Consider the following 18344-nt stretch of genomic DNA (forward strand, 5'->3'; position numbering starts at 1 on the left):
GTGCAGCGCAGGGCCCTTCTGTCCACACCAGACCCGAACTGGCCCCAGGACCACCTCAGACAAGGCCAGGAGGCCCCGGTCCATCAGTGCCAAGGACCTGGGTGAGAAGTGAAGGGTCAGGCGAGCTGGGCAGGAGGGGACAAGGAGCGTGGGGAGGGGCTGAGGAGGAAGACATGTGAGGGCCAGGGGGTGAGCAGAGGGACACAGAGGAAGAGAAGGTCACCCAGCAGGCAGGAGACTGAATCTGGGTACCAGCAGGAGCACCCTTCCCACGAGCTTAGGGTGCTCCTAAGTTCCTCAGAACAAAACTCGTTTGTAAACGGAATTTTTTATAGAATTTGTTCTTCAAGCATCCAAAATCTGGGTCATATATGGGTGTTTGTTTGTGTGTGTGTGTGTGAGAGAGAGAGAGATGAATGATTATTGATAAAGTTGTGACCTTCCAATTTCACCTTGGTCCTTTGGATCGCCATGTCTCAATCGTTTACACCAAACAAACCTTATTTCTTAGATATGGGGTCTATCTGTTCTCACTCGAGGGGATCACGAAAGTCTAATCCGGTTATGCCAGAGAATACAGGAGAAGAGGATGCACAAGAGGAACCAGCGTCCTACAGGGGTATGAGAAACAAACCATAGGTGTCCTAGTGTCCCTGTCAAAGTATCTCAGCTAACTACTTCACATGTCTTGCTTTGTTGAGAAATGACAGGTTTCTAGTAACATATGTACTTTGAATGGTGGTTTTTTTTTTGGCGGGGGAGGGCTGGGTTGGTTGGTTTGTTTGTTTCTTTCTTTTTATGTGGTGCTGAGAATCAAACCCAGGTCCTCACATGTACAAGGCAAGCGCTCAGTCACTGAGCCACAAACCCAGCCCTTTGGCTGGGATATTTTTCTGTTTTTACTTGGGCTTTGCCATTGAATCTCTCAGGGTCCCTCTTCGTGGCTGCCATGGGAGATTGCTGAGCTCCCCATCAGTCTGCACCTTGGCATTGGTATAGGTACCCTTTTCTGTCCTATTTATGCCTGTTTGACACATAATCTCAGTTTTGTGAAAGAAACTGCATGTTTCAGGAAACCTATTCACGAAGCTCCTCTATTAGCTTTGAGTCACATAATTGTTGTTTGGCCAGAACCAGCCAGCGTGGAAACTCAGCAGATAGCGTACTGTTGAGCAGAGTGAAACCATGCACCTCAGCTCTATGTGGAGGAAGGTCTGAGTTGTGTGGTCCTCTTCACCTGGATTAACAGTGTGTCCCTTTGTGTTTCAGCATCTTGGGACACCTCTGAATGCACGAAGGTAATTAAAGCTCTACATTGATGCTGAATGGTTCCCTTTGCAGTGAGGAGGTGCACACTCTTTATGTCCTCTCTTCTTTCCAAGCACGTTGAGCCCCCGTCACAGTAAAGGAGCCCGACCCATGTCCAGAACCAGGGAAGGCAGAAGCAGAGACAGTCAGATCAGGAAAGTTTGCACTACAACGTTCCAGGGGATCTCTGTGTGAAAACAACTGAAATGCTAGCAGCCTTCCCACGTGTAAGGTCATTGTCCCAAGGAGGTGGGAGGATGTGCCCCCAATATCTGGCAGTCATCTCAGCACATGATCTCTCCTCCGTCTTCCTGGGAACATCCCTCCATTCTGAACTGCTTCCCCTCCATTTCATACTGGGGCTTTCTCATGGATCTCTGATGCTGTTTCCATTCTCCCTGTTTCCAGCCTTTGGGGAGATCTAGCTACTGTGCAAATGTCACCTGAGCCTCTGCTCAGAATGTGAAAGGCCTGCCTTCTCAAACTTCCTAGAAATCTTTCCTAACAGGAGCTGTTCCTCACTGAGTCCTTATGCCTGTCCCTCCTTCCCTGTGCTCTGCATCAGTCCTCACCATCCCTCTATCCTGAGACAATGCAGACCCATTTTACACCTTCCTCTGTGTGGGCCTGCAGCTTTCATGTTCTCACCGTCTACTGCTTCCTGGCTACTCTCCTCTGTCTGCACCTCCTTCCAGAAAAACCACTGTCTCTGGTACCTTTTCTCTGCCTGCTCGGGTCCTGGTGCTGCTCACTGCCAGACACACAGGTTCCCCATCACCCTTCCAACCCGAGTCTCATGGGTATAGACTCATCTGCATCAGTTTCTCTCATATTTTAGGATGCACAGCTGAAGTCCCTTGATAGGCACTGCCATGATCCTGTTGTTGTGTTTCTTTGTGTGTGTGTGTGTCAGTGTGTGTGCGTGCTGTTTTCATGAACTGATCCACTGTGGTGGTCTTCTCCAAGGACAGCTACTGCCTAGCACTCCCCTCACCCATGGAGAGAAGAGCAGGCTTTTCAGCACCAGTGCAGAGAGCAGCCTTGTGGTCAGACCAGCTCAGGCAGCATTTTTGATCCTGGGTTTCTTCTTAGAAAGACACACCAAGGCCCAACTTAGAATGCAGCTTCCTCTCCTCTCCCTCCTTTGGTCAGAGGCAGATCTGCTCTGGTGTTGGCCTGCAGGTTATGGGCTTTGTTTGTTTGTGGTACACAGCTTTCTGAATCCATAAGCCCTTCTGAGTGTCCAGTGTGAAATTTGAATAACACCCCTCTTCCACTCTCCTTGCTGAGAAGCTCTTGACCCACTTCTTGGGGCTCCATGCAATGGCGCAGCTTAGAATGCAGCTTGCTCTAGACCATGGTTTTCCCACACTCAGCCCTTCCTTCATGTGGAAGTTCAGGTTTGTTTCTGAACAAATCACATTGACCTTGAGCAGATGAATCTTGGAGATGTGCTGTGCATTGAACCTGGTGTCCTGTTGTGTGTTGATGATTTGGATCAGGAACAGTACTCCATGAAGAAGTCATTGTTGGTTGGGTGCAGATGGACAGGCACATCTTATCCACAGCTGCTTGTAAGTCAGAGGCTGAAGAATGGCTGTGTTCAGTCCAGTCAGCAGAGGACCCCGGTTGCCAACTAAAATGGCCAAGGGATAGAACTAAGTGTAGAGTAGTTGACAAGATTGCACAAGTGCCTGGTCCAACCCAAGGTGCAAACACAAGGAAAGGAAAACCGTGGAACATGGAAACCAGGAGTTCCTCACCTGACATTCAACTGACTTGGAAAGCGTATTTGGGAACATTTAGTTGTATTGGTGTTACAGTTACCGCTTTCTACTTAGATCGACATTCACTTACCTAACTCAGTCCTAAGGACTGTGAGTAAATGTATTCACTTGTCAGCAGAGACCCATTCTGATGTGACCTCAGAGAAAGAGCATGAGAGTTCTGATGACACTCAACATAGCCAGCCACAGGTATGTCAACATGCAAATCGTTTATTCCTGGTTTCCTCTTGTTTTCCTTGTTGAAGAATAAAGGAGGCCAGGTGAAAATACTTTTAAAGTAGTCTTTAGGGGTTTAGGCATCATAATTTATGGCTTAACATGTAACAACAATTTGAAAATAGCATTAGAAATCATGTCTACTTAGAGCTAAACTTTATTTAGTGATGGAGGCAAATGTTTCTAAATGCCGCTTGTTCTCCCACATGAGAAAGGTGTTTGAATGGGAAAACATTGAGGTGAAACACACTGAGGAATAAGTACCCAGACCATGAATGGTGTAAATGTGATGGCCGCTGAATGCATACATGCAGAAGAGTGATCATCAGCAAAGGCTCAACATTCTGTAGCAAATCACTTGTCATTCGCTCCAAGTGGAATGATTTTTATTCTGTGATAGCCTTTCCATTTCGATTCTCATGCATGCAGAAAATCGGCCAATATGTTGACTATTTTGATCAAAACACCTTTACTGTGTGTTAAATGTATTTGGATGCAGCATGGGGGAATGATGGAATTTGGAGATACTGTCTTACCATGTTTTCTCACATTGCCAGCATTTCCAAGGTGAATTTTAGGTAGCATACATCTAGATGTATGTCACTTGGCCTGCACATGTGGGTCCTTAGCAGGGATCTGATCCTAGTGTCAGATCCCCAAATGAACATCTAAGTCACATATTTCCAAATGAAAACTTTGTCAGTGCAGCATTTACAATATGTAATCTCACATAATAACAAGCGTATTCCTTAAAACTCTTTTCATGTAAGACTTGAAAACCTTCTTACATTTGATGGGGAATGTGAAGGAGAACGACTAACAATGACTTTGTTCCTCCTCTTCTTTGGGGTATGTATACCTCTGTTAGTGTGATGTCAGGGGATGCCTTTCCTGTGACCTCCGTCCTGCTTTTACCCAATTCAGAGCCATTAAAGAGAAGAGTTCAGGTTTATCTGGATCGTAAATGCAATGTTGCCCTGTGGAAAGGATGACTGTTCAGTCTGGACGCATCTGCATTTTAATTAGACCAAAAATTGGGTAATGCCTAAAAGAGTGGTCATGAAATCTTCATGCAACTCACTGGGGTCATTCATTTTGCAGATATTTTCTGAGGCTCATCGGCAGATGCAGCTTTCTCACTCATCTGGTGAGAAACAACATAGAGCAAAGGAGGAAACAGATGGACATGACCGTGGTAAGAAGGACATAGTCCACACAGTTCTGGGGATGGAATATCAATTTCTAACATGAGCGCTGGTTACTCTAGTCTTGGAGAAATGAACCCAGTAAACAAGTAGAATTGAGAAAGCCAGAAAGATAATTAGTTCATTCTCTCAAGGCCCCAAATCCTGCCCCAGTTATAGTGGGGTGTCCCTCTTAGTTTCTCTAAAGACACGCACAGATCACAGGGGAGTTGGAAGTCATGCAGTGGAGAGGGCAAGGGTGATAAACACTGAGAAGGGCAGAGAGAGAGAGAGAGAGAGAGAGAGAGAGAGAGAGAGAGAGAGAACACAGTGAGTAAATGAAGGAAAAGAAGCCGTGGAGGCAGAGAAATTTCAGTCATGTGCCAGATGGAAAAGACCAGTGTATTTAAAGTGTGGAAAGAACATGGGAGTTTGCAGTTATGCACGTGCCTCAAGGTGTGAATACGTTTTCTCACCACTCACTCCTGTCTTAGTTGTCATTAAAAAGGAACTCACATGTGGAGAACTGATCATGAAGAAGGACAGGTCTTTTTTTAGTTTGGTTTGGTTTTGAAACTGAAATGTTCTTGAAACCATGTGTGATGTTGTATGTTTACATAAAAGAATATCATAGGGGCTGGAGATGTGGCTCAAGTGGTAGTGCGCTCGCCTGGCATGCGTGCGGCCCGGGTTCGATCCTCAGCACCACATACCAACAAAGATGTTGTGTCCGCCGAGAACTAAAAAATAAATATTAAAAATTCTCTCTCTCTCTCTCTCTCTCTCTCTCTCTCTAAAAAAAAAAAAGAATATCATAGTTTCTTGCTGCTTACCTGGGACAATGCACAGAGGGCAGAGATAGCGGGATGGGGAATGGAATGGTGTGCAGATGCCCAAATCCATGGGTTTCTAACCCCTACTTTGGAGAAACTGGACAGGAGAAGGGGGAAGAAACATTGAGAAAGGCAGAGAGAGAGACAGTGAGTAAGTGAAGGAGAAAGGACTCTTCTCACCCCCAGGTTGGGGACCACCATCTGGAGGAAACCTGACTGTTCTTGGAAGGCACATGAGGCAGGAAATGAGCAGCAGACTAAGTAGAGACCCAGACTCTCCAAGTCTAATAGATCCTCTGTTGGGGACCCTGTAGGAAATGCACATTCTGACTGAGCTGGTCTGTGCATCTGCGCTCCTTAGGGTGGAGCTGATGCCAGTCACCAGGATCTGCAGGCCATGCTGTAGAGGGGTCAGGAAGGATTTCCCTTTAGCACAGCTAGCTGCAGAGCCACTGGAGCATGAGTGTGATCGAGGGATTGCATACATCTTTTTTTCTTTCTGATCTTGTCTTTGCAAGGGGGAGGGACTCAAGTACAGGATTTATATTTCTTAGGTCTCCTCACTAAATTGGGGAATAAGGAGGAGTGGGGACAACCCATAGACAGAATGTCAGTTGGAGAAAATCAAGACCACAGGTTGAGATGTTCTTTTAAAAAGTCCCAGGACAGAGAAATGGGGAATGAATGAAGTTATCTGTGTAATCTTGGAGGGAATGATGGGGAAACTGAGAGCAGGCAATTGAGGTGCTATCAGTATATGTAGCTTCCAAAATATGTGAGACTCTGTTACCCGTCCATCATCTGAACCAGGAGGGGCTGGTAGAGTTGGGACAAATTGCAGACTATGACCATCTCCTCTCAGTTCCTACCAGACATGCTGCTGGCTGTGGGTCCAATGGAGTTATTCTAAGAAGCAAAATGACATTTCAGAATCTTTGGTTGTTTTTAAAGACACACACACTCACCTCCCTCCCCCCGACTCTTTCTCTCTCTTTCTCTTTTCTCTCTTCCTGGTTCCTAAAAATGAAAGCATGGGCCTGGGGATTCTTGAATTTCACTGTTAGTCTTCCTTCGAAAAGTAATTCTAATTTTTTATAAAGCCAGGCCTTTCACAAATACACTTAAGAAATGAGCAACTTACAGAGAACAAAACTCACTTGTATGTAGAAATTTTTATAGACTTATTCTTCAAACACAAACTCTGAGTCATATATGGTGTGTGAGAGAGTGTGTTTGTCTGTAGGTGTGTTAGCGTGTGTATTGAATGATTGCTGATATATGATATAGCTGTGACCTTCCATTTCACATTGGCCCTTTGGATCACCATGTCTCAGTTGTTTACACTGGTCAAACTTTATTTCTTAGATGTGGGATCTATCTGTTCTCACGCGAGAGGATCACGAAAGTCTAGTCCGGTTACACCAGAGAATACAGGAGAAGAGGATGCACAAGAGGAACCAATGTCCCACAGGGGTATGAGAAACTATAGGTGTCCTAGCGATTCCTGTCAAAATATGTATCTCAGCTCACTACTTCACATGTCTTGCTTTGTGGAGAAATGAACCTGACCTTCCCCTGGAGTCTGGATACAGCTTTGGCCTTCCTGAACCAAAATGGAAGGATAGGGCTGGGGATGTAGTTCAAGAGGTAGCGCGCTCGCCTGGCATGCGTGCGGCCCAGGTTCGATCCTCAGCACCACATACCAACAAAGATGTTGTGTCCGCCGAGAACTAAAAAATAAATATTAAAAATTCTCTTTCTCTCTCTCTCTAACTCTCTCTCTCTCTCTCTCTCTCTCTCTCTCTCTCTCTCTTTAAAAAAATGGAAGGAAAAATGGAGGAAATGTTATAATCCTAGGAATCAAACCCTTCCCACAGGTTTCTAGTGAGATAAGTAATTTGGCTGTTTTTTTTTTTTTCTGTTTTTACTTGGGCCTTGCCATTGAATCTCTCAGGGCCCCTCTTGGCGGCTGCCATGGGAGATCACTGAGCTCCCCATCAATCTGCACCTTGGCATTGGCATAGGTCCCCTTTCTGTTTTATTTATGATCATCGGACACATGACCTTAATTTTGTGAAACAAAGTGCATGTTCCAGGAAACCTATTCACAAAGCTCCTTTAGTAGCTTTCAGTCACGTGACTGTTGTTGGCCAGAACCAGCCAGCGTGGAAACCCAGCAGGTAGCATGCTGTTGAGCAAAGCAAAACCATGCACCTCAGCTCTATGTGCAGACTCCAGGAAGGTATGAGTTGTGTTGTGCTCTTCACTTGTGTTGACAGTGTGTCCCTTTGTGTTTCAGCATCTTGGGATGCCTCTTCTTGCACGAAGGTAATTAAAGCTCTACATTGATGCTGAATGGTTCCCTTTGCAGTGGGGAGGTGCACACCCTTTATGTCCTCTCTTCTTTCCAAGCACGCTGAGCCCCCCGTCACAGTAAAGGAGCCTGACCCATGTCCAGAACCAGGGAAGGCAGAAGCAGAGACAGTCAGATCAGGTAAGTTGCACTACAACATTCCAGGGGACACTGTGTGAAAACAACTGAAATGCTAGCAGCCTTCCCACGTGTAAGGTCATTGTCCCAAGGAGGTGGGAGGATGTGACCCAATGTCTGGCAGTCATCTCAGCACATGATCTCTCCTCCGTCTTCCTGGGAACATCCCTCCATTCTGAACTGCTTCCGCTCCATTTCATACTGGGGCTTTCTCATGGATCTCTGATGCTGTTTCCATTCTCGCTGTTTCCAGCCTATGGGGAGATCTAGCTACTGTGCAAATGTCACCTGAGCCTCTGCTCAGAATGTGAAAGGCCTGCCTTCTCAAACTTCCTAGAAATCTTTCCTAACAGGAGCTGTGCCTCACTGAGTCCTTATGCCTGTCCCTCCTTCCCTGTACTCTGCATCAGTCCTCACCATCCCTCTATCCTGAGACAATGCAGACCCATTTTACACCTTCCTCTGTGTGGTCCTGCAACGTTTCATCTCTCACCGTCCCCTGCTTCCTGGCTACTTGCCTCTGGCTTCTCTCCTCTCTCTGCACCTCTTTCCAGAAAAACCACTGTCTCTGGGACCTTTTCTCTGCCTGCTTGGGTCCTGGTGCCACTCACTGCCAGACACACAGGTTTCCCATCGCCCTTCCAACCCAAGTCTCATGGGTATAGTCCAATCTGCACCAGTTTCTCTCATGTTTCAGGAGGCATAGCTGAAGTCCCTTGATAGGCACTGCCACCGCCATGATCCTGTTGTTGTGTTTCTGTGTGTGTGTGTGTGTGTGTGTGTCAGTGTGTGTGCATGCTCTTTTCATGAACTGATCCACTGTGGTGGTCTTCTCCAAAAACAGCTACTGCCTAGCACTCCCCTCACCCATGGAGAGAAGAGCAGGCTTTTCAGCACCACAGCAGAGAGCAGCCTTGTGGTCAGACCAGCTCAGGCAGCATTTTTGATCCTGGGTTTCTTCTTAGCAACACACACCAAGGCCCAACTTAGAATGCAGCTTCCTCTCCTCTCCCTCCCTTGGTCTGAGAAAGATCTGCTCTGGTGTTGGCCTTCAGGTTGTGGGCTGTCTTTGTTTGTGGTACACAGCTTTCTGAATCCATAAGCCCTTCTGAGTGTCCAGTGTGAAATTTGAATGAACCCCTCTTCCACTCACCTTGCTGAGAACCTCTTCATCCACTTCTTGGGCCTCCATGCAATGGCGCAGCTTAGAATGCAGCCATCGTTTTCCCACATTCAGCCCTTCTTTCATGTGGAAGTTCAAGTTTGTTTCTGAACAAATCACATTGACCTTGAGCAGATGAATCTTGGAGATGTGCTGTGCATTGAACCTGGTGTCCTGTTGTGTGTTGATGATTTGGATCAGGAACAGTACTCCATGAAGAAGTCATTGTTGGTTGGGTGCAGATGGACAGGCACATCTTATCCACAGCTGCTTGTAAGTCAGAGGCTGAAGAATGGCTGTGTTCAGTCCAGTCAGCAGAGGACCCCGGTGGCCAACTAAAATGGCCAAGGGATAGAACTAAGTGTAGAGTAGTTGACAAGATTGCACAAGTGCCTGGTCCAACCCAAGGTGCAAAGACAAGGAAAGGATAACCGTGCAACATGAAAACCAGGAGTTCCTCACCTGACATTCAACTGACTTGGAAAGCGTATTTGGGAACATTTAGTTGTATTGGTGTTACAGTTACCGCTTTCTACTTAGATCGACATTCACTTACCTAACTCAGTCCTAAGGACTGTGAGTAAATGTATTCACTTGTCAGCAGAGACCCATTCTGATGTGACCTCAGAGGAAGAGCATGAGAGTTCTGGTGACACTCAACATAGCCAGCCACTGGTATGTCAACATGCAACTCTTTTATTCCTGGTTTCCTCTTGTTTTCCTTGTTGAAGAATAAAGGAGGCCAGGTGAAAATACTTTTGAAGTAGTCTTCTTCTAAAAATCCCCTTAAGTGGTTAGAATCTGAAAATAGCACTAGAAATCATGTCAACTTAGAGCTAAACTTTATTTTGTGATGGAGGTAAAAGGTGTCTAAATGCCACTGGTCCTTCCACGTGAGGAAGCGCCTTGAAAAGGAAAAACATTGAGATGAAACATGAGACTGAGGAATAAGGACCTGTACCATGAATGGTGTAAGTGTGATGGCCACTGGATACATTCCTACCGAAGGGTGATGGTTGCCAAACACTAAACAACCTGGTGAAAATCACTTGTCATTTGCTCCACGTTGAATGATTTTTATTCTGTGGTGACCTTTCCATTTAGTTTCTCATGCATGCAGAAAATCGGTCCATATGTTGAGTATTTGATCAAAATGTCTTTAGTGTGTGTTAAAGAAATATATTTGGATGCAGCAAGAGGGGAATGATGGAATTTGGAGATGCCATCTCACCATGTTTTCTGACATTGCCAGCATTCCCAGGGCAATATTAGGTAGCATGCATCTAGATGTATGTCACGTGGCCTGCACGTGTGGGTCCTTGGGCAGGGGTCTGATCCAAGTGTCAGATCCCCAACTGAACACCTAAGTCTCATATTTTAAAATGAAAACTTTGTCAGTCTAGCATTTATAATGTGAAATCCCATGTAATATCAAGAGTATTCCTCAAAAATCCTTTTAAATAAGAGTTGAAAAACACTCTTACATGTGAAGGGCAATGGGAAGGAGAAAGAGTTACAATGAATTTTGTTCCTCCCCTTCTTTGGGGTGTGTACACCTCTGTTAGTGTGATGTCAGGGGATGCCTTTTCTGTGAACTCTGCCCTGCTTTTAACAAATCCAGAGCCATAGGAAGAATAGAGTTCAGGTTTGTCTGGATCACAAATGCTAGGTTGCCCTGTGGAAAGGATGACTGTTCAGTCTGGACTTGTCTACATTTTAGACCAAAAATTGGGTGGTGTCTAAACGAATGGTCACGAAATCTTCATACAACTCATTGGGGTCATTCATTTTGCAGATATTCTCTGAGGCTCATCCGCAGATGCAGGTTTCTCTCTCATCTGGTGAGAAACAACATAGAGCAAAAGACAAAGCAGACGGACATGATCGTGGTAAGAACAACACACTCTAAACAGTTCTGGGGGTGGAATATCGATTTCTAACATGAGCGCTGGTTACTCTAATACTTGGAGAAATGAACCTAGTAAACAGGTAGAATTGAGAAAGCCAGAAAGATAATGAGTTGTCTCTCTTAAGATCCAGAGTCCAGCCACAGGTTACACTGAGGGTGTCCCTCTTAGTTTCTCTACAAGACACACACAGTCACAGGGGAGTTGGAAATCATGCAGTGCAGAAGGGAAAGGGTGATAAACACTGAGAAGGGCAGAGAGAGAGAGAACACAGCGAGTAAATGAAAAGAAGCCATGGAGGCAGAGAGATTTCAGACACGTGCCAGATGGAAAAGACCAGGGTAATCAGTGTTTTGAGGCAATATGGGAGTTTCCATTATGAACATTACCTGTGTATGAATGCATTTTGTGTTTTTTGGTCTCGATTGTTTTATCTTATATCATCTCTCTGAATTTATTATTTATAATGGTTTTCATGTGTCTGTCTTCTCCATTAGACTTTAAGCTGAAGAAGGGTCTGGTCTCTTCTGCTTCTTCTGCAGAAACAGCAAAACATGTCACATGTTGTCGGGACACATTGGTATGAATAATGTATGTGAAATATACAGCATTCATATATGAAAATCACTCACATATTGTGCTTCTACTTTCTTTTCTTTGTTACAGATTCTGTTATTTTGTTGAAAACCCAGAAAGATGTTCTGCGATTTCAAAGAAAAATAAAACCTAAAAACCATCACTGTTTACAGTGTTCACTACATTTAAAAAGAAATGCACAACTAGAAAATGAGAATTTTGAGGTGAAAAAGGGGCTATCAGAGTTTCAGCAGGAAAATGCAGAACTGAAACAACAACTCCATGATTTGAGGTATCATATCCTAGATTCAAAGTAGGGGTGGAACCCTTTCCTTTATTCCAGTTGAAATAAGAAGGAAAAATCTTTGTCTGTTGGCATTTTGCAAGGGAGAAAATTTGAATAAAATTCAAATTTCTTACAAACTAGATAACATATTGTTAAATGTGATTACTTCTCAAAATTAAATGCATATTCTTCCCTGTCACAATTTTAATGGCTATATGGAAACCCTTCTGCTAGAACTCTATTTATTTAACTAACAGAATTTGGTGTTATTTGTTTATATTTTTAACTATTTTATTACAATTAATGTTTCAAGAAATAGTATTTAGAAAAAATCATTTTACACTCAAGGTGCCATGGTACATGCCTATAATTCCAGCAGCCTGGGAGGCAGAGGAAGGAGGATCAAAAGTTCAAAGCCAGCCTCAGCAACTTAGCAAGGTCGTAAGCAAATCAGTGTGACCCTGTCTGAAAATTAAAAAAAGAAAAAGATTTGGGATGTCGCTTCTGTGGGTTCAATTCCTGGTGCCAAAGGTGGGGGTGAGAACAAAAGAAAAGGAGAGAAAAAATTAGATTCTACATTTGTTTACTTTTTTAAAAAATTTAATATAGAAAGTAGGGAAATTTTAAAAAGATATTTGATCAGGATTTCAAAATTGCTCAAGAAAGTTTGTATTCCACCAATGAGGTTTTCTACACTGCCGTAAAACATGTTTTTATACATTTGTAGTTTTTCTTCTCATGCCTGGGATCAAATCCAGGGTTTTGTGTGACTAGTGTGATGTGCTAGTGCTGAGCTAGACCCTCAGGTACAGTTTTTACATTAACATTCATTAAAAATAAATGTAGTTAAATTTACTCTCATTTATAAATCACATTTGTTCAGATTTCTATATTGAAAGAACTTTTTTTTATTCTTAAGTGTTCATGATAGTGGAGTACATATTGACATAAAGTCATTCTTGTTATGGCTAATATTTCATTGTGTATATTTTCTTTATCCATTCATCTGTTGAAGGACATTAATCTTTATAATTGGATTAAATATTAGGTTCTCTCTTGTTCCAAAGGGGATTTTAACTTGTTTGTAAAATACATAATGACCAACAAGGTAAGTTGAAAATGTTGCTATAAAAGAAACAGAAATAAGTGTAATAACAGGTATTAGATTTCTTATCCCAGTTTTGGGTTACAGTAATACAAAACATATGTTTAAAGAAGAATTTCTAAATACACTGCTATACTGTAAGTCAATTGTAGGTATACCTGACATATTTTATGACATATAAAGATGAAATCATATTATTACCATACTCATAAGTCTTTAAAACTTATTTGACTTGAAATTATCTTTTTAACTGGGGAGGATCTTTGATAGTGCAAAAAAAGATCATTTTGAACTGGTCAGCTTACCAAATTATTTCAAAATTCCTTTTCTGTAGTATCTAAAATGATTACTAGTAACAAAAACTTACCAAATAATAAAATAGTCTTCTATTATGCCTTTCAGTTATGTATGTTTTAGACAAGAATGAAGGAGAAATTAAAAATGTGAAGCTAGAAAAGAAAAGCTTCAGAGAATATAGAATTTTTATTAGGATTTTAAATTAGCATACAAAGAGTCAGAACATAAAAAGACTTTTTTTCATTTCTGGCAAAAATTAATTTAAAGATAACCATATTTAACTCCAGGTATGCCTTGAAGGAAGAGGCAAAGAGAAGAAATGATGAACTTTTACATGAAAAAAATAAGGACAAGTTAAAAGAAAAAGAAGCAGAATATAACAAAGAAGATAAAGTGAGAAAGCAAGCTGAAATCTCTGTCGATACATTGGGTATGAAATTGAGGACTGCAAGAAATCATTTTGATCAGGTAAATGACCCTTCAGTAGAGTTTCAAATTCTTTATCTCCTCTGTATGATTTATAAAATCCCTTTAACTTACTGTATGTGGCCATGTTTCACTTAATGGTGGCAATGTGGTCTGAGGAATGTGCTGTTGGGCAGATTCACCCACATGTAGTCATCATGTGTGTGTACTTCCACACACTTCAGACATCGCCCACAATGCCAGGAAATACAGACTTCCAGGTCATCCGTCGATAAGCAATCTGTGGTCTCCCAAAGCATTTGTATGTGGTGTAGGAACTGCTCTTTGGGTTTAAAACACAGTGTTATCTGACTCTAAAATTAAATGATGGCATCTATGGCAAAATCAGTTACTGCAAATCTTAGCATCTGTTTACTGAAAGAAGAAGTTGACTTTGATCACTGATATAAATGCCAATTTAGGGCTTTTTATGTTAAGATACAGAATAAATAGCTATAAAACTACTTAAATACATTTTTAAAGTCTTTCACAGTTACATCTCTACCTATATTTAAGAAATGTTTTCACTCTGACATTTATCTGTCATTTGTGCAGTTGAAATGTAAGTCATTTATGCATAAATAAATAAAAGAGTAAACCTACTCTTGAGGTTTTATTTTTTTTTGAAGGTACCACTCTTTAATTAAGTGTTTAGACTTTCCACTACATGCTGATATGTGGTCAAAACCTTGCTGAAGTGAACTTGCAGATTTTAGCAGAACAAAATGAAACCTACAGACAACTTTCATGATTACAGAATGCCAGAATTTACAATATGGAATTTCAGTAAAACATCTTTGCAAACAAAAAGAGATGGATATGTGCCAAAAGGATACGTTTCCTGAGTTATTTTTCTCTATTGTTTTCAAGTGTGTGTGTGTGTGTGTGTGTGTAACATTTTAAACAGTAATTATCATGGAAAAGTATACAGGGTTTTAAATCCATATATACATAACCATAATGTACATATTTTGGGGGTGAGGGTGGCATTTTTTGTCCCATTGAATTCAGTAATGTTCTTAAGTCAACTCTATTTCTCTGCAGCAGTACCATGATGGCTTTGAGAGTAGCCTCATCAAGAGAAAGGCCTTTTAATATTTTCCACAGGAATAGATGATTTCTCTATGATATCAAAACCCTTACTTCTAATAGTAGATGTTTTACTTTTGGGTAGTGACTTCACTCGCTTGGTGTGTTAATGTGTGTTATTGCTCCCACTGTTAAGTAAGGAGGAAAAGTGTGGCCAGTGAGGACCATGATTTTGTATATCATTTCCTCATTCTTGAGAAGAGAAACACTTTGCTCCAAGTAATTTCTTATTTCAGTGCAAAACACCTTTGGAAACAATGGCATACCATAATATGCTCTTAGAATAAGTTACTGGTAAGTATTTGTTCCTGATCAATAAAGTTAGTTTATTTCCCCTTTCTTATATTGACTTATGTATCAAACCTCACTGAGATGAAACAAATGCTGCTGAGTAGCAATCTCAGGATTTTCTGAGCAGAGCCTTGCACATTTTGCCTTATTTGTCATTTGTATTTTGAAACACAAGCCTTCTTTGGTGTTTATCCATTCACAGGAAAGAAATAACTGGCTTGGTGGATGGGCACTAGGAGCAGAGGCAAAATACTTGGAGAAAAATCTTGCAACTTGCCTATGTCTTTAGCCTCACCCTCCTTTTCAGAATTGTGATACATTGTTCATTGGTATACATACATGTGGTTAGTGCTATTCCTGGATATATCATTTATCAGTAGATGGCAATTCTCATACTTTGCTCCAAAATGTTAGAAATATAATAAGGGAGAAATACTTTCAGGAAAAGAACTTGGGGATCTCTTGTGTGTCTGAGTACATGTAGAGCTAAGGCTGGTACTAGGCTGGTCAAATGCTTGAGCTGTCAGACTGAAAACTTATTCTTCTTAAAGTTAAATGTTCTTTTATTTGCCAGTGAAGCTACCCCAACAGGTAGGTACATAATAAAATATTTGCAATTTTTAACTGTTTAAAGTGTAGAGAATAAAATTCTATAAGTTATATCAACATAAAAAACAGTGAATTATTATTTTTTGTTTTAGGTATGCATGACAGTAGAGGTGTTTTGACATATTATACATACATGGCATATAATTTATTCTAACTAGGATCCCATTCCTGTGGTTGAAAATGATGTGGAGTTTGGCTGGTCGTGTATTCATATGTGAACATTGAAAAGTGATGTCAGGTTCACTGTATCATCTTTCTCATCCCCTCCCAGCCTGTTCTTCTCTTTTATCTAATTCAATGAACTTCTGTTCTTCCCTCCTCCACCCCTATCTGTGTTAGCATCCACAGATTAAGGAGAATATTAAGCTTTGGATTTGGGGGACTGGCTTACTTCACTTAGCAGGATAGTCTCCAGTTTCATCCATTTACTGGCAAATGCCATAGTTTTATTATTCTTCATTGCTGACTCCATTGTGTATATATGACACATTTTCTTTATCCATGTGTTAAAATGCACCTAGGTTGGTTCCATAGCTTACCTTTTGTGAATAGCTGCTGTAAGTATTGATGTGGCCGTGTCACTGTAGTATCCTTTGGGTTTACACCAAGGAGCAGAATAACTGGGTCAAATGATGGTTTCATCCACGTTTTCTGAGGAATCTCTATGCTGCTTTCCTGTGCAGTCCTATCAGCAATGTTTGAGTGAAACTCTTTCCCACATCCTCACCAACATTTTTTGTTAACTTGCATTCTTTTTTTATTATTGATTTTTAAAAAATAAATGACAGTGGAATGCATTACAATTCTTATTACACATATACAGCACATTTTTTTATATCTCTGGTTGTATGTAAAGTATGTTGGCACCAATTTGTGTCTTCATACATGTACTTTGGATGATGATGATGATGTCCACATTCCACCATCCTTGCCAACCCCCTGCCCCCGCCCTTTCCCTTCCACCCCTCTGCCCTATCTAGAACTCATGTATTCCTCCCATGATCCCCCTCCCTACCCCACTGTGAGACAGCCTCCTTAGATCAGAAAACATTCAGCATCTGTTTTTTGGGGATTGGCTAACTTCATTTAGCATTATCTTCTCCAGTACCATCCATTTACCTGCAAATGCCATGATTTTATTCTCTTTTATTGCTGAGTAAAATTCATTATGTATATATGCCACATTTTACTTGCACCATTGGCTTTCTGACTGGAGTGAAATTGCAATCTCAGTATAGTTTTAATTTGCACTTCTCTAATTGCTAGATATGTTGAACTTCTTTTCATTTATTTGTTTACTGTGTTCATGTCTTTTTCTTTGAAGTGCCTGCTCAGTTCTTTGGTCCATTTATTGATTGGATTATTTGTTCTGTTTTGTGGTTTTGGGTGTTAAGTTTTTTTGAGTTGTTTGTTTTGGAGATTAATGCTCTATCTGAGGTGTCACTGACAAACACCCCCCCCCAGTCCTCTGTAGGCTCTCTGTTCACATTCTAATAGGCCTAGGGTCTCTTGCCTAATGTCTAGGTCCTTGATCCACTTTGTGTTTTGTGTGGGGTGAGAAATAGAGGTTAAATTTCTCATACTAAATATGGGTTTTCAGTTTTCCTAGCACTATTTGTTGAAGAACTTATCTTTTCTCATTTGCATGTTTATTATGTCTTTTCTAGAATGAGATTATATATGTGGTTCTGTCTCTCTGTCTTCTGTTCTGCAAAGTTTTTTTTTTTAACATTGGCAAACTGTTCAGTTACTCTATTCTATCAGTCTGCTGTAATTCAGAATTTTTCAATCCTTACTTTTTTTTTTTTTTTTTTTTTTGGAACTGGAGTGCTGAACCACTGAGATGCATCCCCAGCCATTTATTTTTTAATGAATGAGTCATGGTCTCGCTAAATTGCTGAGGCTGGCTTTGAACCTGTGATCCTCCTGGTTCCTCCTGACCCACTAGTATTATAGGCATGTGCCATTGCACCTGGCAATTCTGACATTCTTTAAATTGAAATTTCCTTTTACTCTCATAGATCCATTTTCTTGGATTAACTTTTTGAACTTTTGGGAATTTATGTTTCTATAAGCTCAGAAGTTTACATCTAATTTTTCTTCAGTGGAGTATCTATTGAAACCCTTTCACCATATAAATATACAGGTTATTCTTTAATTTTAGAGGAAATTATAAAATGTCATTTTATTGAATTGTAGCAAAATGTCTCTCTTTGCTTTTACTTAGATTCCTACTAGAGATGAGTCAGACAACAAGCCATTGCATAAATATCACAAGACAAAGGATGAAATCTCTATGAGGAGCCTGGGAATGGACCCAATAAAATATCAGAACCAGGAAAAGAAGTGCCTTAAGAATACTGAAATTTTAACAGAAAAGGTTGTTGACCTTCCAAAGACAGTCAAACTGAATGAGAAAACACTTACAAAAACATTCCAGGATAATGAACAGTTGTATATTTGGAAAGCTGAGAGTACACTGCGAAACTGCACACTGGAGAGTGAAAAATAGAGCACAGAAAGACCAGAAACAAAAGTCAAATCGCATCCTTCCAGACCTAGTGCTGCTCCACACCATCATGGTGAAAGTCCAACTCCAAAAATAAATCTAGATCTTGCTTTCCAGAGAGCCAGAGATAAAGACTTTAGTTCACAGGAAGAAAAGAATATTGATGTAATTAACCTAGAAGTTAGTAGTGAGATTCCTTCCCAAAAGGCTCCAAAGTCTGAAATACAAA

The 18344-nt window shown here is 41.3% G+C and overlaps 1 protein-coding gene and 2 long non-coding RNA genes across 3 annotated transcripts; all 3 read left to right on the forward strand.

Annotated features, from left to right (window-relative positions):
• Positions 1-515: 515 nt before the first annotated feature.
• On the forward strand, positions 516-11474 carry LOC308640512 (uncharacterized protein; the record flags this gene model as incomplete). The annotated part of the gene is made up of 6 exons (XM_081312392.1): positions 516-619; positions 1270-1298; positions 7741-7822; positions 9583-9656; positions 10777-10870; positions 11386-11474. Exons 1-6 carry the CDS (start codon positions 565-567, stop codon positions 11472-11474), a joined length of 423 nt encoding a protein of 140 aa, XP_081168518.1. The 5' UTR covers positions 516-564.
• LOC308640510 lies at positions 3207-6801 on the forward strand. Its single transcript, XR_014020291.1, has 3 exons — positions 3207-3284; positions 4413-4506; positions 6694-6801. It is a non-coding gene; the product is annotated as an uncharacterized lncRNA (long non-coding RNA).
• A 101-nt stretch (positions 11475-11575) lies between the features above and the next one.
• LOC308640511 lies at positions 11576-18107 on the forward strand. Its single transcript, XR_014020292.1, has 3 exons — positions 11576-11756; positions 13440-13620; positions 17834-18107. It is a non-coding gene; the product is annotated as an uncharacterized lncRNA (long non-coding RNA).
• The last annotated feature ends 237 nt before the right edge of the window (positions 18108-18344 follow it).

Source organism: Spermophilus citellus (genome assembly GCF_964194105.1).
Source record: "Spermophilus citellus genome assembly, contig: SCAFFOLD_241, whole genome shotgun sequence".
NCBI classification, from domain to species: Eukaryota; Metazoa; Chordata; class Mammalia; order Rodentia; family Sciuridae; genus Spermophilus; species Spermophilus citellus.